At 43.7% G+C, this 19900-nt stretch overlaps 1 protein-coding gene and 1 non-coding gene across 8 annotated transcripts in view; one reads left to right on the plus strand and one right to left on the minus strand.

Annotated features, from left to right (window-relative positions):
* Armh3 (armadillo like helical domain containing 3) overlaps positions 1 to 19900 on the minus strand; it is a 202672-nt gene that overhangs the window by 111796 nt on the left and 70976 nt on the right. For all 7 annotated transcript variants that reach the window (XR_010046018.1, XR_010046011.1, XM_063244396.1 and 4 more), the window contains one exon: positions 15598 to 15686. Coding sequence is in view for 5 of the 7 variants with exons in the window: in XM_063244396.1 (XP_063100466.1) it covers positions 15598 to 15686 (89 nt within the window). In the remaining 2 variants the exon portion in view is untranslated. The remainder of the gene's footprint in view (positions 1 to 15597; positions 15687 to 19900) is intronic.
* Positions 19479 to 19613, plus strand: LOC111758428 (small nucleolar RNA SNORA2/SNORA34 family). The gene has a single exon (XR_002792603.1). It is a non-coding gene; the product is annotated as a small nucleolar RNA SNORA2/SNORA34 family (small nucleolar RNA).

Genomic DNA, 19900 nt, shown 5'->3' on the forward strand with positions numbered 1-19900 from the left:
TTGAAAGGTGATAGGATTATGTAGTGCAATAGCTAGGTATGAAATTGGGAGGTGGGGCACACTTGGAAGAGGCCTACCACAGTGCATCTCCTTCCTGGCTCTTCCCCTCACTCTGCTTCCTGTCCACCATGACATGAGCAGCTCTCCCCTGCCCAGGTCCTTCTGCCATGCCACTGACCATGCAAGAACTGTCACTTCTGAAACATGCGCTGAAACAAACCTCTCCTCCAGTATGTTATAGGTGTCAAGTATTGTGTCCTTCTAATGGGGAAGTAGTTAACACACAGCACAGAAGCCTATTCTCCCACACTGCCCGAGCTTTGTGGGAACCCTGTTATTCTTAGAGAAGAACTGTACAGCAGGGAAGGGAAGTAGGAATGAGACATGGGCCTGACACACAACCCCCTCATTCCCACTCTAACAGCACAGTCCAACGACAAGTCTGCAGGGGGAGTAAGCATAGAGTCTGGCTGCACTAAGGCCTGAGTCCTCACCTCCAACAGCAAAAGGCCTTACAAGGGCTGAGAAAGACAAACATCCTCACTTTCGAACTCCTTACCCTTGCACCAAATTGTCATCTAGGGTTTCCTGATGGAAGATAAATGGCAGGCTGCTGACCCTTTGGATAGTCTGTTAACAGGTAAGCTGCTAGACTGGATTAGGGGTGAGGGGAAGCCCCACAAGAACCCATTCTGGATCACACTTGGTCTCACTCCTGCTACAGACTCAGGGACTGAAGAGGGTCAGCTAAGAATCCACACAGATCGGATAACCCCAGCCCAAACGTCCTCCTTTAAAATTAAGTGTAGCTTTCTGAACTATCTCAAGTGTTTCAATAAACTCTGAGAATGGATAAACGCCTAGCAATTAGACTCTATAAACTCACAGAGACAAAAGAAAGGGCTGGGTAGCACACACAGCACTCTGCAGAACATGTAATGGGGAAAGAGAGACCAAGCAGCTTTTTTTTTTTTTTAGTTCAACAGTGGCCTTGAACTCACACTACATAGCCCAGGCTGGCCTCAGCGCACAGCAATCCACTACTGGAATTACAAGCGTGCATCACCACACCCAGCCCAAGTAGCTTTTGCACACATTCAGTCAACTAAGAATTTTGTCTCCAGCACACATGGCACAAGAATGCAGCCTTAACAGTGGCCATGTGGTAACTAAGGGGCAGCAACCCTGGAGAGGAAGTGCAAGTAATGATTCATGGTTCCTCTGCAGGACTACGGCTAGTCTTGGTCTCTGGGACTCACAGTCAGGAAGGACAAAGTGATAAATCTGAGGGGAGGAAGACAGCAACACTGGCACAAGATGAGGCCAAACAGCATTCAGAAGAGGAATCTGGCACTGTGGCACACTGAGAGACAGTGCTACGGGACCTACGTTCTGCTCCTGAAAATTCAAGCTGACTCCACTCCTCCATCCACAAAAGGCCAATTAGAGCAGGGTTTTCTAGAGGAATTTTTAACAGGCAGCCAAGACAACATCAAAGATCAGTATTTCTCTTCAGGAAAGAATGCACAGATAGGCAGTGGAGTAGCTGTCCTTCTCCATCATCTCCCTGGCCCTGTGCGCACTATATCAGCTGTGTGTCGGCCTACACCCCACCACACTCTCCCTTCCCCCATCCCCGCAGGATGGTCTGAGGTCTGTGAGGCTGTGGCATGGCTAAGGATGGCCTTTTAGAGCTAAAAAGAACCTCTCAGGTTATTCAAACCAATTTCCTCATTTTTGTTAGAAAAACACCATACCAACCAGACTCCTACCCCAAACTAGCTAGTGACTAAGCTGAGACAACAATCTGGTCTCCACCTATTAAGGTAAGATGAAACAAACAGAGGTGCAAGGTCAGGCCGACTGTCGAAGGGAGAAACCAGCTTACTGGAAATGCAGTGCTTAGATGTGCACCTCTCCGCCAGGCTTGGGTTTATAACTGCCACCTCCGGCTGCTCCGGGTTGTTTTGGGTCCTCCTTTTCTACTGGTCTTCATCGGTTCATTAGAGTGCAAGTGTCTAATACCCTTTCTCACTGCTCTCCACACTGGGAGACTCAGGGGTTTGCCTCAGCAGCGCCATCTTCATGGGCCCTCTTCTCCAGCTCGTACCTTCCTGTCAGCCTAGCCTTCTTCACTACCTCTCCCCTCTCAGTGCTTCTTTTCCCTACTTTCCTTCTCTCTGCATCCTGTCCAGAATTTTTTTTACACACATGACTGTCAACTAAGAATGTAACTGATTTGCTCACTCAGGGTTACCTCTTTCAAAATGAATGGACTGCACATGGAATGCAACTGGATATGGACTTCACATGGAGCCAAAATCCCCTTTTCTTATGTACAATTAAAACCAAAATCAAACAATCAGTATGAACAACTATTAACAGGGTCATTCATAAGCTATTGTGGTATGGAGATTTTTGTTTTAATTTTTTTTCAGGCAGGGTCTCTCTTTGTAATTCAAGCTGGCTTTGAACTCACTCTGTAGCTCAAGCTGGCCTCAAACTCATAGCAATTCTCCTTCCTCTGCCTTCCAAGTGCTGGGATTACAGGCATGCCCCAAGCTCATATGACAGCCAAACAAGAGAACACCTTCACCTCAGAGACAGTTCCATGAATGCCAGAGAAACTGGTACTCAAGCCCTGGCTCACCCCATATCACACACACACACACACACACACACACACACACACACACACAGAGCACATACAGCTGTCTCTCTGCATCTGTCTCTCTGTTTCTTGCTCTTAGAAAACTGTTCTTGGGACTGGGGATTTAGCTCAGTGGCGTAAGCCTGTCTTGCAAGCAGGCGGTTGTGAGTTCGATCCCCGGTACCAATAAAAATGAAAAAGACAAAAAAAAGAAAAAAGAAAACTGTCCTTGATAGCCTCTGCTTTTGCTGACATATGAGCACTGGACCAGCCACACTATTCCAAGGACATCATGCTTGTCACTGTTAAATAATAGTTTTAAAAAGGAAGTCAGGAATAAGGGACCAACACAAGCCTTTTCCTCACAAAGTCCTGACTCCTGGTCTGAGAGGTTCTCACAGAAGGATCTTTCGGTACAGGGGCCCAAGGCCAGCCTTAGTAACTTTTCTCACTGCCAAGACAAAATACCCAACACCAGAATTAAAGGGGGAAGGTTTATGTCAGCTCAGAATGTATGGAGATTTCAATCCATCCACAGTCGGCTAGCTCCAAGGCAGGTTGCATGGCAGAGGAGAACAGTTCATGGCAGGCAGAAGACACCCAGTGGCAGCAGCCTCTCCTTTTTATTCCTTCCAGCCTACTTGACTTTTGGGTAGTACCACTCACCATTATACACACCCTCAACTATGTTAAACCAATCAGTGAACTAATTTAGAGAACCAGCACCACACACCCTAGATCCAGTCACCTATGAAAAGCCCCACCTGTGACCACAGGAGGCTTTGGGAGGTCATCCAGACATAAGCCATAACAACGAGATAAAGGGCTGTTCATTCACTGAAAGAGAATGACGGGGCTGGAGATTTAGTTCAGCGGCATAAGCGCCTGCCTTGCAAGCAGGCAGTCATGAGTTCGATCCCTGGTACCGATAAAAAGGAAAAAGACAAAAAAAAAAAAGAGAATGGCACAGTGGGCAAGGTGATACCATAACTCTAGGAGGCTGAGGCAGGAAGATCAGAAGTTCAAGGCCAGCCTGTGACTTAGTAAAATCCTATCTCAAAATAAGAAATTGAAAAAAAAGAACTAAGGATATAGCTCAGTGCAAAGGACATCACAGAAAAAGAGGGAGAGGGAAGGGAGGGGACAAAGAGACATAGGGAGATAGAGACAAAGTGGGGGGTGGGACATAAATGGCACATAGGTTTTTGTAAAGAATAACCCTTTGGGGCCAAAGTTTAGCTCAGCAGCACAAGTGCCTGCTTGGCAAGTATGAGGTCGTGGGGCTGGGGATTTAGCTCAGCAGCATAAGTACCTGCCTTGCAAGCAGGCGGTCGTGAGTTCGATCCCTGGTACCAGAAAAAAGAAAAAGAAAAAAAAAAAGTATGAGGTCGTGAGTTCAATCCCTAGTACAAAATAATAATAATAAACAATAATAATAACCTTTTGGACAAGGGTATAGTTAGTGGAAAAGACCTTCTGAGTCTTAAAAGATAATGCCCAGGGGCCCCAAAGGCTCCAGGCCCCAAGAGTGGACTGTCCAAAACACTAGTACCAAAGAGACGTATCACTGATGATGGAATTATTTCCTCCTAAAAAGTGACACAACTGGGGTTAAAAACTGTGCCAACGACTCACAGAGAGCATTTCCAACCTTCCTCCTCTCTACTGCCCTTTGCTTGGTACCTTAAAAGGAGACACTTAACTACAGAAGTCACTCACCCTGAAACGCACTCATCACTTCAAACTGAAAAAAGATCATGGTCATAAATGTCAGGGAAGGTACCATTTATTAGGCACCTGCTGGGTGTTAGACATTATGTAAAGCAAACGAAGTACACTCCTCATTGGATCTTCTTGGTCATCTGATGAAGCAAGTATTATTGTTCCCATTTTACACATGAGGAAATTGAAATTCAGAAAGGTTAAATAAATTGCAGGTTGGAGCTAAAGAGCATTAAAAGCAACATACTAAGAAGGACCATGATGAGCTCCTCCTACTGAGATCTGCAAAATCGTATTGGTTCTGTCTAAATCCAACAGAAAAAACATCTGCTGGGGTGGAAGAACTAACAACCTAGAGCCAAAGCTGCCCAACGCTTCAAATGAGCATTTCGGTGCACTCTTGTGTACAGCAGCACTAGTTACCACAGTCAACCCAGAAGAGACTAGCCAGCTATGGCGGCAGCTCACTCCTGGAGTCCAGCACTTGGGAAGCTGCAGCAGTAGGCCAGTCAGAGCCACACAGCAAGACCCTGCTTCAAAAAAAGAAAGCTAAAGTGTCCATCAATAGACAAGTGGTTAAATAAAATGGATATTTACATACAATGTACTATTATTAGACTTCAAAGGAAGAAAATTATCTATTTTTGTTTGGTTTTTGTTTTTATCTTTTTGAGACAGAGTCTCATTATGCAGTTCAGGCTGGCCTTGAGCTCACTTTGTAGCCCAGGTTGGTCTCAAACTTGTGGTGATCCTCCTGCTTCAGCTGGTCTCAACCTTGCAACAATCCTCCTGCCTCAGCTTCCAAGTAACAGGATTACAGGTGGACATCACCATGCCTGGCAATAGGAAGAAAATTCTTTTTTTTTTTTTGGTAATGGGATTGAACTCATGACCTCACGTTTGCCAAGTAGGTACTTGCACCGCTGAGCTAAACCCCTGGCCCCAGGAAGAAAATTCTAACACATGAAACTTGAAGACATTATGCTAAGTGAAGTAAATCAAAGAACAGATATGATTCCATTCATTAACAGTTTTTGGAAGCCAGGCGTAATGATCAACACCTGTGATTCTAGTTCTCTGGGAGGCTGATGCAAGAAGACCCCAGCCTGAGCAATTTAGCAAGACCTTATTTCAAAATAAAAAAGGGCTGGGGATGTAGGTCATGTAAAAACCCTGGGTTCAACTGCCAACCCTGGAAAAAACAAGAAATACTTGCAGAAGTTAAATTCATAGAGATAGAAAGTAGAATAATGATTGTCATGGGCTAGGAAAAGGAGACAATGGAAAAATTAATGCTTAATGGGTAGAAGTTCATCTAAGAAGATGAAAAGAATCCTGGAAATAGAAGGTGGTGACAGCTGCATAACAATGTGAAAGTAGTCAAAGCTACTGAACTATATACTTAAAAATAGTTGCAGTGAGCCAGGCGTAGTGGCTCACACCCATAATTCCAACACTTGGGAGGCTGAGCCAGGAGGATCATCAAGCATTCAAAATCAGCCAACTATATACCAAGAGCTTCTCTCAAAAAACAAAAAAAAAGTTATGATTGATTTGTGACGGTGGTGGTAGGGTGTTTGTGTAGTAATAGAGATTGAATCCAGGACTTTCACACTGAACCACAGTCCCAGGTCCTTTTATATTTTACTTTGATATAGGGTCTCGCTATGTCTCTGAGTTGTCTAGGCTGAGCTCAAACTCACAACCTCCTAGAGCACTAGGATTGCAAGTGCATGCCACCAGTTTTAGCTTGGAAAATTTTATGCTGTGTATATTTTACTTTAATTTTTTAAAAATAAGAGATCTACATTTTTCCTTCCATACGCCCTAGAAAAATTCCATCCCAGCCTTTCTTAACCTCAGCATGCCAACTGCTGACCCCCACATCTCGGTGTACCATCCTGTGCACCAGCCTAAACATCCAAGGCATTTCCTCATTACAGAAAAAATGGCAGGATCCAATCACACTCCATCCACAGAAAGCCCAAGAGCTCCTGATCAAGGCACAAGCTCAAAATGAATCCTGAAAAGTCTTCCAGGGAACACTGTGGCAGTCTTTAGAATAGTTCACACTGGAACCCAAAACTAAAATTATTTTATTTTATTCATTTATTTTTTTTTTTTTATTATTGGTACCAGGGATCGAACTCACGACTACCTGCTTGCAAGGCAGGCGCTTATGCCGCTGAGCTAAATCCCTAGCCCCTACTAAAAGTATTTTAAATACAACAGTACCCTAGAGCAGGGAGTGGTGGTGCATGCCTGTAATCCCAGCACTCGGGAAGCTGAGGCAGGAGGATCGTCTCAAGTTTGAGACCAGCCTGGACTACAAAATGAGCTCAAGGCCAGTTTGAATTGTATAATGAAACACTGTCTCAAAAAGAAAAAAGAAAAAAAAAAACCCACTACCCTAGAAATCCTTGGGAATCCTAATGGTTTCTGACTCCTAATATTTGCTGTCTTGTCTAACACATGAGGCTCCAGATAACCAGTATTTACCAACGGAAATACTTTCGCCCAGCACTAAATGAAAAATACAGAAGTTTTTGCAGTGAGCTAAATATCTGAGGTATTGTACTACAAATATGTTCCAGCTGTATGTAAGTAGAAGTCCACACACAGTCATTTCTTTATTGGAAACTCTTTCCTACTAGAAACTCTGAATTTTCAGTTTCTCACCCTTTTCTCTGGCACCAGAAACCGGCTACAAAGCCGGCTGACTCTGCACAAGAAGTAGCTTCCCCGTTTTACACTGAGCTCCAGCCCAGGTGCCTTCCAAGGACAGTCACGTGCATCATAATTATCAGCATGGTTAAGAGGTGTAAAGATGTGGAATTTGCTGCATACTAACACAGCTGGAACACAGGATGGAGTATAGTGTCCAGATTCCAGGAAGCCAGGACTGTAACTTGATGGCTCTGTAAATCCCAAGTGGATTCCAGGGGCAGAAGCAGTCAACCTCATTTCAAGTCAAAAGCATTCAATGCCAATCACCTGAAAATCTTGACACTTTAAACACAGGGTCCTCAGGGTACTATCATACTCCTACAAAGAGCCTTACATTAATGTACCCTACACAACGAAGATTCCCCAGAAAGAGAAGAAGACAGCAGCAAACTGTGTTGCTATGCAGAAGCAGAATAAACAATGGCTACAGGGACCCATCCCAAACCAAAGCCTGTCCTCAACATCAAGGTAACCAGGTCCAGAAAGGAACAAGTCAAGCATGGAAGACACAATTAAGTGATAGCTCAGGCACCTGCAAGAGAGGCTTAATTACAAAACCAAGTGAATGACATTTAAATAAAATTAAAAACAGAAAGAAGGCAGAAAGACTCTAGTAGAAAACAAATAAATTGTTTCTGAAGAATCAGGTCAAAGTGAACTGAGCAGCTTTTACATCTATGTAGGGAAAGAGACAGCAAAGACAAGACAGCCAGACTCTATCCTGTGGCCTGGCATGGAGCTAAGAAAGGGTGCCACAGAACCACATCAAAATCTGCTCATTAGGGAAAATAGACAGTTTTGCAGTGACTGACAGAAGAGAAGAAGTCTGAGCATTTCACTCGCTTAGGAGAGAAGTCAAGGAACTCAAAAGACAAGTTGGAAATAGCACCAGCCTAACAAGCTAATGACACCAAAACCCCAGTGGCACTGAAAACTCTAGCCAAGTCCTACATCTCTGGACAAAATCACCAATTAGCCAGGCACACTGGCAGCAATCAGCAGGCTCACTGTCAATCAGCAGAGCGGCACAGGAAGGACTCAGAAGCCAACAAGCGTCAGTAGAACTTTAAAATGCAGTAGGTGGCTTTTCAGAAAACATGAATACCTGTCTGGCTTTAAACGTAAGTATTTCACTGACACTGAGGCCAATGAGTCAAATGACAAAGTGAAACAGCTTTGGCTGTGTGCTCTGAGCCTCCCCAGATGAGCATACACAGGCTGGTATGTCAACGGCCTGCACAGCCTAAAGGTTCCATGCCCCTGTGAACAAGACAGAAAACAAACAAAACCTTTCTCTAATGGAAGTCAGGCTCGGTCCTCTCCATTTTCCTTGCTATTGATGGTTATCTGCTTGGGGACAAAGCAATCCCCCAGCTAGCACTTTCCCTCTTCTTTTTCGTGAAGAAGAGCTTTTACACACTTTGGCCTCTACACCTACATATTCTTTTCAAGCTTGTACAACTGGGTGATAGCCAAAATCAGCCTTTGAGAAGTCTAGCACAGGGTGGGGATGTAACTAATGGTATGGTCCTTGCCTAGCATGCATGGGGTCTTGAATTCAATCCCTAGTACAAAGAAAGAAAAGAAAGAAAGAAAGAAAGGAAGAAAGGAAGGAAGGAAGGAAGAGAGAGAGAGAGAGAAAGAAAGAGAGAAAGAAAGAAAGAGAGAGAGAGAGAGAGACAGGCAGGCAGAGGGAAAGGGAATGAAAGGGAATGAAAGGGAATGGAAGGGAAGGGAAGGGAAGGGAAGGGAAGGGAAGGGAAAGGGGGAAGGGGAAGGGGGAAGGGGAAGGGAAGGACGGGAAAAAAGGAAGGAACAAGCAATCTAGTAGTGAATAAGACCACGTATAAATCAGCCATCTGATGTACAACCAATCCTGCCAAGCTGAGGGAAGTCAGTACATCAGTCCTGTTCACTCCAGATCCGCAGAAGGATTCTGTATCAAACCAAACTGTACAACTCCGGGCCCGGAGAGCAGGCAGAGCAACCAAAGAATGGCTACTCTCTCCTCCTCCCTTTTGCTGGACCTTGAGGTTGACATTTCTCTGGATAGGAAGTGACTCCACGTGCAGAGAAAAGAACAAAGAATGATTTCTCACTCTTTAAGGGACTTTTATGTGGGAATCTTTTTCTCCTGGTAACAGGCTAAACCTGTTAAGAGATTATCTTTTGCTTCTGCCAAGTTTCTGAAGGAATGAAAGATTCAAAATAGCATAAATTTTGGGTTTAGCCAAATATAGAAATCTGAAGGGAAAACAATCTTCCTGGCACTCATTTCAGTCCTTGGGTTTTCTATACTGCTATATGGAAGTTTGCAAAATTAAATTTACAGAACAAAAGAAATACCATCTAATGCCCCACAAGAGAATAGTCTAGTATGGAGAGACATTCTCCCCAGAGGAAAGAGGGCTCTTTCTGCACACAGAGGGTAAAGCAGGTGTTTTGTTTTCTGTTTCATTTTGCAATGTCGTGAACTGAACCCAGGACATCACTCACACTATGCAAGTGCTCTGCCCCTGCACTACAGTCCCTGCCCCCAATGCAGTCTTTCTTAATCAGGTACAGCAAGCCCAGAACGTATCTGATGACATACTCCCCTAAATCAGAGAAAGTTTAGGCAATAAGGGAGAACAAGTTTAAAAGCAATAGTAATAAAAACAAGCTAGTGACACCCTGTTGCCAAAACTCCTTTTCCCACCTACCCTAGCATTTTACTGCTATGTTCTTTCCCACCTGGATACTCTCTTTAACAGAAAAAGAAGCAATACTGTAGTTATGTAAGAAGTTACCTTCAATGACGCTGGGTGAAGGGTACATGTGTAAGTCTATAATCATATCTAAATTAAAAGTTTACAAAAGTCACTAAACTAAAAGAAGCAGACAACAAAAAGTTCAAAGGATAGTCTCTCAAAATCAGAAAGGCCTGTCTAAACTACAAGAACTGTCAGATAAATCTATGGCTCAAGTCAGTCAGTCTCTAGAAATTTCCAGTCCTACAGGACACCTACCATATAACAAGCCCGGAACAAAACAAGTTTCCATTCCTAGCCCCAAAGTGCACTCCCCATGAAGGAACAGGCTTCTGCCAATGACAGGGAAGGCAGCTGGGCTAGCAAAGCTGCGTATCCTCTCTGAATTTTCCACTTTTCCCTGTAAGTCTCTAAAGGTCAGGTTGTGTACAATTTCTGTCATTCTCACAAAGCTGGGAACGCTCTGGAGGCTCCCTAGCACTGTGATGCTGGGCAGATTGTTTTGGGGGCTTTTGGGGCCATGCTTCCTGTGGGCATCTGAGCACAGGAATGAAACTCTTAATTGGGACTGCTTATCTGGCTCCATGAACCTTACCAAGTCACTTCATCCTTCAAAGTCTCTACTCCCCTCCTCCCGACATACACACATAAGATCACAACTTGTCACCCAGGGATGCATCAGAGTACAAGGTAAATGGCCTCGTGATCTGTAGATGAACAACAAGTAAAAATGCCAGAATAAATCTACCTTTAAATCAATGCATGTTCTCAGACTGTAGAAAGCCATTATTTAAATGCAGCTGGCTCTCCAATGACTCCCTGCCTTCTCTTACAGAAGTAAAATAAGCTGATTCTGTGAGGCTTTATTACAAACAGTTCCCATTCCAACAACTGCTGCTTCTACATATTCTGCTCAGTCTTTGGTTAATACCTTAGAAACCAACAAAGTTTCCATTTTTACTTGGCCAAAAGCAATCCATGCATCCATGGGAAGGAAGAAAGAAATAGGGAAAATGACGTTTGACTTCCACTCACATCAACAATTTAAATAAAACTGATTTGAATGGTTGGGCCTATCAAAGGGAAGTCAGCTCATCAGAAATGTAACAATCATCTTATCAGGTATATTACTACTACTACTATTATTAATATTATTATTTTGAGCCCCAAAAGCAACATTATAGTTCTTTAGGTGAATGCTAATTCATTACTAATGGAAAGTCTACAAACCCATTCATCCATTTATTTATTCATTGATATAGTTTATGAATCCCTATTGAAAGTCATGTACTCTGCCAGCTATGCTGGCACATGTCTGTAATCCTGCCTACTTGGGAGGCTGAAGCAGCAGGATCACAAGCTCAAGGCTGGCCTGGGCACCACAGTGACCCTATTTCAAAATAAAAAAAATTTTGAAAGGGCTGAGGCCAAACATAGTGACATATACTTGTAATCCCAACACTTGAGAGGCTCAGACAGCAGAATCTCTGCAAATTTGAGGCCAGACTGGGCTACATAGTAAGTTCAATGCTGAACCAGGCTAAACTACACTATATAGTGAGACTGTGTCTCAAAAAACCAAGAGAAGACAGCCCATTCAGGACCCCTTCTGTCTCTCGAAGACAGAAGCTTTCTTTCTCTCAATAAATATATTCTGTTCTTAATCTCTATTGTTCCTAAAATTCGTTCTTCAATTTTAGAGAATGCAAACTCATACTGAACATATAGTAGGTAAGGAGTTTCATTCCCCTGTATCATTGGAACTGTTCCACCAAGATCACTGGATAGAGATAAGAGTTTGCTTTTTTTTTTCATAGACTCTGGACTGGGACTCATAACAAATTTTTATGCTTTAAATTGTGTTTTGTATTTCCCCATTGTTTATAATTGCTTTGTTTCATATAGTTTTGTTAAATATAGTTCTGTCCCACCTTATGCCCATCGGCCTTGTGAGTTCCCACCTTGAACCCCTATCACCCCATGACTTTACTATATAAAAGTCCCTAGAAAAGACGTCTGTGGCAACCCGTTCGGGACTCCTTCTGTTTCTCTCAAACAGAAGCTTTCTTTCTCTCAATAAATATGTTCTAAAAACAAAACAAAACACCAAGAGAAAGCGGCAGAGAAGCTCAGTGGTAGAGTATTTGCCTAGCTCTTTCAAGGCCTGGGTTCAATAGCTAGTACTACCAAAAAAAAAAAAAAATGCCAAGAGAAAAATAATACAGTAGGTGTGGGTAGCATATGCCTGTAATCCCAGCACTTGGGAGGTTCAAGCAGGAGAAATCACTGCAAGTTCAGGGCCAGTCTTGGCTACATAGTGAGTTCAGGGCCAACATGAAGTACATAGCGAGACTCTACCTCAAAAACAAAAACAACTAGAAAAAAGGGTAATACAGACAAGTGGACCTCTTCCTTTCCACACTCTAGTTGAAATTAGCTAAATATAGTTCTGTTCTTACTCAGACACCAGGCTGACAGGCCTCCCAAAGACAGGTAGCAACAATGAGTGGGTTAGGGCCACAGCAGGAAAAGCAGCTGAGGGTGGATTGAACCCCAACTGGGGCCATTGCCTCCTCCTCCTACACAGGATGCTCCTAGGGATGCACCACTGGCAGAACTGCTTGGCCACAGCCCAGTGACAAACAGCAACTGCAGTCACACAGCACAGCCCTCACAGAGCGAGGCCACCAAACACCCTTGTGTCTAGTGACAAAAGGTGTCCAGATCCTGGCTTCTGCATTCGCATTCCCAAGCCTTCCAGGTGTCCAGTCCAACCCCACACATCCAACTTATAAATAAACGTCAATTAGGACAGCGGCACATAAACGGGCCAGTGTGTACTCAAGTATTCTTGCCATGATGAGTTTCACATGCCTCCCTCACATCTGTTAACTCTCTAAGGAAAGAAAGACTAGAAACATGGGTGCTCCAACGTGTGAGAGGAGCAGCAGCCAAGGAGTAGGAGGATCACTACAGCCACACTGGTGCTCACTGAATGCAGGGTACACTTTCTCATGGGCCTGACTCCTGGTTGCAATGCTGTGTTTTGCAGTTTCCTTAACACCTACTGCTCTTCATCTCACTGTACACTCCGTGTGCAAACACATGGCGTTGGGCTGCAGGAGGGCTCACATCATACGGGAAAAGAGGCAAACCTCGCCTGGCAGAGAACTCTCCTGTGAGTGTCTACACCTAAGAAACAAGCAGTTGCCCAGGCCCTGGCCCTGACATTCCTATATCCCTGCCCCTAACCTGTCCCGGGCCTTGGAATGCAATCCAGTCAATCTGGAGCAACGCACAATTACAGAGCCAAACAAGACCAAGTTCTCAAGACAATCAACCAGCTGACATGGAATGAAGAACGCTCTTCTCCACAAGCCACTAGCTGGAATGGCAAAAATGAAGAGTCAGGGGAAAAAGTCACTTTGAGCCCGGCAAGTGGTATATGCCCATAATTCTAGCACTCTGGGAAGCTGAGACAGTCAGATCTTAAGTTGAAACCCAATCTGGGGAAGTTGGTGATTTAGCAAGATCCTATCTATAAAGTAAAAATTAAAAATTAAAGTTTTAAAGGCCGGGAAAATAGTTCAGCATGAAGACCTTTGGATCAACACCTAGTACCACACGCAAGTGTGAGCACACAAGCACACGAAAATTGAATCTAAAGTATAATAACTTATTTTAGCAAAAATGATAACAGCGGGGCTAAGGATGTAGTTCATGGCAGAGCACTTGCCTATTATGTGCAAGACCCTGGGTTTGATTCCAAGCAACACCAAAAAAAAAAGAAGGAAGAAAAGGAGGAAGAGGAAGAAGACAAGGACAGCAATTCATTCTGGGATTTATGGCATGTGAAAATCAAATGTTTTATGACCACAACAGTACAAAGCACGGTAGAGATAGTTCACAACGATAACAGGGCCAATTTGTGCAAAGGACAGAGACCGCAAGATGACGCAGGAGGACAATGAAAAGTACCAGGGAGACAGAACAGGGCACCAGAGGGGCACTGTGAAAGGATTGATGGAGCAGGACACTGAGGAAGAATATAACAGACAAAGAGGATGGCAGAAAAGCCCAAGACATCGCAAGGCCAGAGCTAGGATAGTGAGGACAAAGAAAGAACACAGAACGAAAGGGAAAATACAGCTGGAAGGGAACCAAAGGGACAGGAAAAGCAACTGCTACCAACTGCTAAACACTACAGCATGTAACCCCACTGTCACAGACACAGACCCCTGCATCTGCTCTAAGTCTACAGCTGCACCAAACACATGGATTGGCAGCATCCTGTGTCTTCATTTAATCCTAGACTTAGAGCCCAGCAGTCACACTGCCATCCATAGGCAACAACACAAGCCCTTTATATCAAAAGCAATTGTTGGGCCAGGGATTTAGCTCAGCAGTGCAAGTGCTTGCCTGGCAAGTACGAGGCTGAGAGTTCGATCCCTGGTAACAAAAAATGAGAAAAAAAACAACTGGTACTGCCTAAGAAATTCTAACTTTAGTCGTTTTTGATTTCTTGTAATCTCTCTTCAGTTCATCTGACATTCATTCCCTCACATAACCATACTCTTCTCTCCTAAAATACCAAATGCTTCTATTGCCAATTAGCGTGATTCTCTTACTCCCCCTTCACCACCATAGGCAGTAACTGCAAAAAAACCTTTCTAGTCCATTAATTAAAGATTGCTACTTCCCATTATGGAACACTAAATTTAGAAAGCTAAACTGGGTTGGGAGGAAACCATGTGTCACAACAAGCTAGAAGAATTCCACGGAAGGGCTGGGTTACTGGTCTGTTTCTTATAAAGCTCTGACACTAACACAGCAACCACTCTTTCCTGCCACCATCAGGAGTCTACTGTACTATCAGGTCCCAAAGCCACAGCACCCCTCAGCAAGTGACTGCCTCAGAGGACCTGTCTCCTCTGCTTTCCAAAATGCTCACTTAGCTGGAGATAAGAAAGGGGCGAAAGCCAGCGCTAACTGTATCTTACAGAAGCCCCACTTCCTGCCTGCAGAGGTTGCAGTGACTCACTGGGCTACACAGTGGGTACAAAGGCAAAAGTACACACTGTCACTTGCTGTTTTGTCTCCTGTATGCAAGGGGAGTAGAGCAATCAGCACTGTCTGTAAACAATAACAATGCCAGATTAGACACAAAGAACAGTACCCTCATCTTTGTACCCCAGCCCACCCCTCAACCTATGACACCCCTCCCAAGCCACCCATCCTGAGGAAACACAAGCTTCCCTGCAGTCCCTAGCTGCTACCAAATGCAGCAAAGGAAGAGTCCAAGTTTGCACTAATGCCTAGCTCTGTCTTACACAAAGGAAGAATCACTGAAACTCAAGAAACATTCAGTTGTTTCTACCAACACACACACACGTACACATACACGTATACACACACAAAGAAAAGAAACACAGGAAAGAAGGAACAAGAGAGAAAGTGTGAAATGGACATGTGACAGATGACAGTCCTAAAATCAACCCCTGATAGTGCAAATGAATCAGTATGCATGGGTGTGAACAACTCTAAGTCTGACCCAAAAAAAAGCTAAACTGCAAGAGAGAAAGACAGAGACAGAGAGACAAAGAGAAAAGGAGAGGAGGGGGGATGGGGAGGGGAAAAAAGAAAAGAAGAGATGCATCCTAAACAAACACCACAGTTTGGGGTGGGGATCTGCCCTGAGTCCAAACCTTAGTGCACATAAGAAAAGCATGAGAAGATGATGAAAGTTACCTGACCAGAGTTCCCGCCAGGTGTAATGGAGCCGAACTCGACACTTCTTCTGGTAGCAAAGCAGTTTATGTACCACCTGAATGCAGCGTCTGTTACAAAGAAAGAAACATGGGATAAGTCAAAAAATACAGTGAGCTCACCACAGCTATCATTCATTCATTCCTTCTTTCATTCACTAGCAGCACTGGGACTAATTTTAGGACTTTCACTCTGACCTATCTTCCCAGTCCTTTTTTATTTCTTACTTTGAGAGTGAGGGTCTCATTAAGTTGCTCAACTTGCAAATCTCCTGCCCCAGCTTCCCAGAATGCTGGCATTACAAGTATCTGCCTGGGGGCTGGGGATTTAGCTCAGCAGCTTAAGCACCTGCCTTGAAAGTAGGTGGTCCTAAGTTCAATCCCTGGTACCGATAAAAAGAAAAAAAAAAAAAAAAAGAATCCAATACAAGTATCTGTAACCATACCCAGCTCAGATACCCTTTTTCTTTAGTGAGGCAGGTCTGTTTGCTAAGGAGACTAAAGACACTAGATATAGGGAGTTAACTCAATGGCATAAGCACCTGCCTGGCAAGAATGAGGTTGTAAGTTTGATCTCTGGTACCAATAAATAAATACGTACACAAGCAAAGCTGGGTAGGATGGTGCAACCCTATAACCTCAGCACTGAGGAGCCTCAGGCAAGAGAATCACCACGAGCTTGAGGTCAGCATAGAATACATAGCAAGACCTTGTTTCAAAAACCTAATAAACAAACAACCAAGCATGTAAAAGAAAAGAACATCCTCAGCTCTTCTCATGAGTAAATCTGTGTGTGTGTGTATATGTGTGTGTGTGTGTGAGAGAGAGAGAGAAACAGAGAGAGAGGGATAAAAGAGGGAGAGAGAGGGAGAGACACATATACACACACATACTCCATTTGTCAATGGGAAAAGGGGGCTACAACCACTTAGAAGCCCATATTCAGTTAAGCACCCCTAATACCCTTCCTTTAAGGATCATTCCTAGAAGGAAAAATGTACCCTAGTTGTGCCAGTGAAAGTGATAGGCACAGCCAAGTATGGTAGCACATGCCTGTAATCCCAGCACTTGGGAGGCTGAGGCAGGAGGATCCTTTTGAGTTCAAAACCAACCTAAGCTACAAAGTGAGCTCAAGGCCAACCTGAACTGCACAGTGAGACCCTGTCTCAAAAAAACCAAAAAAAAAAAAAAAAAGGCATAGCATGGAAAACCATTAAAGACTTTTGGTCTCAAAGGTCTACATTTAATTAAATGTAGTTAATTTTTTTTTTTTTTTTTTGGTCATGCACACCTGTAACCCCAGCTCTCAGGAGGCTGAGGCAGAAAGATCCCCAAGAGTTCAAGGCCAGCCTAGGCTACATATCACACACAAAAAAGATTTTTATTTTTTGGAAGTAAATTTTATTAGTCTTCTCCTTTATAATTTCATCTGTGGTTACTTAAGCATTCTTTTAAAAAAATTTTTTATTTAAATTTTTATTGTATCGTGATATATTATAAATATATATAGCAATGGGGTACAAAGTCATGTTATAAACTTTGACTATGATGTTAAGCTTTCAAAATTCTCAGAGTTGAAAAATATATTTTTTGCTAGTTTTATAATTTTTAAAAATTTCATTTGTCTTAACCTCAACTTACTAACCAATAATTTGGAAATATTCTAATGTATTGCAAGCCTGGGGATGTGGCTCTGTGGTAAAGTGCTTACCTAATGTGTGAGGTCGTGTGTTCAGTCCTTCATACCACAAACAACACAAAGGAAAACAAAATGCATGTCACTGGGGGTGAATAATTCAGTATTGCAGTGATCCATAGCAGCACTATCTAATAGAACTCTTTGTGATGCTAGAAAAGCTGGCACAAGGATTCCCAGCCTGGGCAACCTGGTAAGACCCTGTCTTGAAATGAATAAAGGACTGGGATGTAGTTTAGTGTTAAAAGTACTTGCCTAGCATGAACTAGGCCTTAGGCTTAATCCCTAGTACCACAAAACAAAACCAAAGAGAAGTTCAGGGTTGAATCCGGGACCTCCTCACTGTACTCAACTCTCCTCCTTTAAATTTTTCCTTAAATTTTGAGACAGAGTCTCGGTGAGTCACTAATGCCCAGCCTGGGGCAAAAAATTTATTCTTCAATTTTTTTTTTCAATACTGGAGATTGAACCTAGGGTCTTCATATTAGGCTACATCCCAGCCTATTTATTTTTATTCTGAAACAGGGTCTTGCTACATTATCCAGGCTGGGTTTAGATCTCTAACCCTCTGCCGAAGCATCCCAGACGGCCACACGTGGCTACAGCTATCTTCCTGACCCACTCATCTAACCCCAGCTGAGCTAGCACTTGAATCCTAACACAACTGAGTTATAGAATGCCTAAAAAACCAAACCCAGGCAGCCTGCAGTTTCGGACAAATGAAAAAAAGATTCTTTCTTTTGAAGCTTTTCTGACATGAAAAAAAGGCAGAGAAGGCAAAAATAGAAAAGTGCTCTTCTCCACCTTGTTTGAGGTATGTAACTTTCTGATACACCCAAGTGCAAGTCCACTCCAAACACAAGACGCTTCCTGAGGCAGGGTTGGAAGTCTCAAGCTCTGGTTTAGACCGAGACAAAGGCATCCTGGTGCCCCACTTAGTTCAGCAGAGACCATGTTCACCTGTGGCTGTCAATCTAACAGTTCATAAACCAAGCTACAGTAGGGAAAGCTATTTTCTTGTACCTCTTAGGAAGGAGAAAAAGAAAACAGAAAAAACATTACTAATCTGCTCTGAGAGGTCAGGGTCGGAGACACCAGCCAGAGGCAGTACAGTGCCTAACGACATACCAAACACACAAATGAACCAAACCTGAAAGCTCAAGAGTCCTCAAGTCACTCTTCTCTGACCGTTTCAGAATATTCCTAATTAAGAGGCCCGTATCGGCCATCTCTATGTCTTCTGCTTGTCCCGTTATCCACGTCTCTGTGTGCTTCTCACTCCTACAGCATTGATGGCAAACCACTTACAGCTTTCAGTGCTAACAGCCTGCTGTGGCATGCGTGCCACAGGTTTGGAAAACACAGCCCTAGAGTTCTGAGAGGTTTTGCAGGAGCACTTCAGATTTAATGAGATGACTAGATAACAGGTCTCTTAAGAAACTTCAGCATGTTCTACAGTGATATTAAAATAGCTTACAACCACACAGAAATATAAAGCAACACATAATTAATATACACATCAAAAATTTTTAAATAATTCTTTTCCTCTCTCAACTGATGTGCATCACCAAACGTGCTTACCAAGTGGTATAAATTCCAATAAATCAAACAGTTCCCAAGTAAATTACTTGTTTTTAGAAACTGTGGTATCACATGTTTGATGTAGCTGTCACTAGCTAAGAGACGCTCCTGTTTCTGTCAACAGGAGCTGACAGTCAGTTGTTCCTGGTGCTAGCAACTGCCACTACACAGCTGCCCACTTACATAGGACCTGGGTCTGGACGAACTGGAGACTGTTGCCTCCTACCAACCTCCTCCCCTAGCACTAGAGCTGCAACATCCCCATCCCCAGTCCTGCCTCTCTGCCCCCCTCTTTGCCTCCCCCAAAGCTGCCTATACCCACTGCCCCTAGGCTCTGTTTCTGGCTCCACTCACCCAACAGGTATCATCATTAGCCATGCAGTCTCAACAACTAACATAAATCACCAAGCAGAATGAAAAATTTAATGATCATTATGTTCCTAAAAATATGTATGAGAGCTAGATGTGGTAGCCCATGCCTGTAATCCCAGCCACTCAGGAGGCTAAGACAGTAGGGTTTTAAGTTTAAGGCCAACCTGGGCAACTTAGCAAACAACCTATCTCAAAATAATTTTTTTAAAAAAAAACTGCCTGAATTAAGGCTAGCAGCTTCTTGACACTGTTGGTTTCAAGCAGGAGCCTAAAGAGATATCTTTCTATGGTCTGTTGGCCATTTCAGAACTTGGGCAGTGAAACCGTCAATTCATTAGAAAGAAATAGCTTGAAACAACCCTACCCCGACCCCATGAGCAGCTGTGAGTGTGGCAGTCTGTAGCCACCCAGGACGGGAACCACCAGTGTTTACTGGGACCCAAGCCATGCTGGAACCTGGCGCACCAGGAAACCAAGCAAACTCACCCCTCACCCCACCCCTGTGAGCGGCTGTGAGTGTGGCAGGCTACCGCGGCCCAGGACAGGAGCTAATGGCATTTACTGGGACCTGCGCCATGTGGGAACCTAGAGCACTGGGAAACCAAGCAACCCCTCCCACCCTGGTGAACGGTTGTGA

The sequence above is a fragment of the Cavia porcellus genome, unplaced genomic scaffold (assembly GCF_034190915.1).
Source record: "Cavia porcellus strain 051 isolate PalLab524CR breed Dunkin Hartley unplaced genomic scaffold, mCavPor4.1 scaffold_2, whole genome shotgun sequence".
Lineage (NCBI taxonomy): Eukaryota > Metazoa > Chordata > Mammalia > Rodentia > Caviidae > Cavia > Cavia porcellus.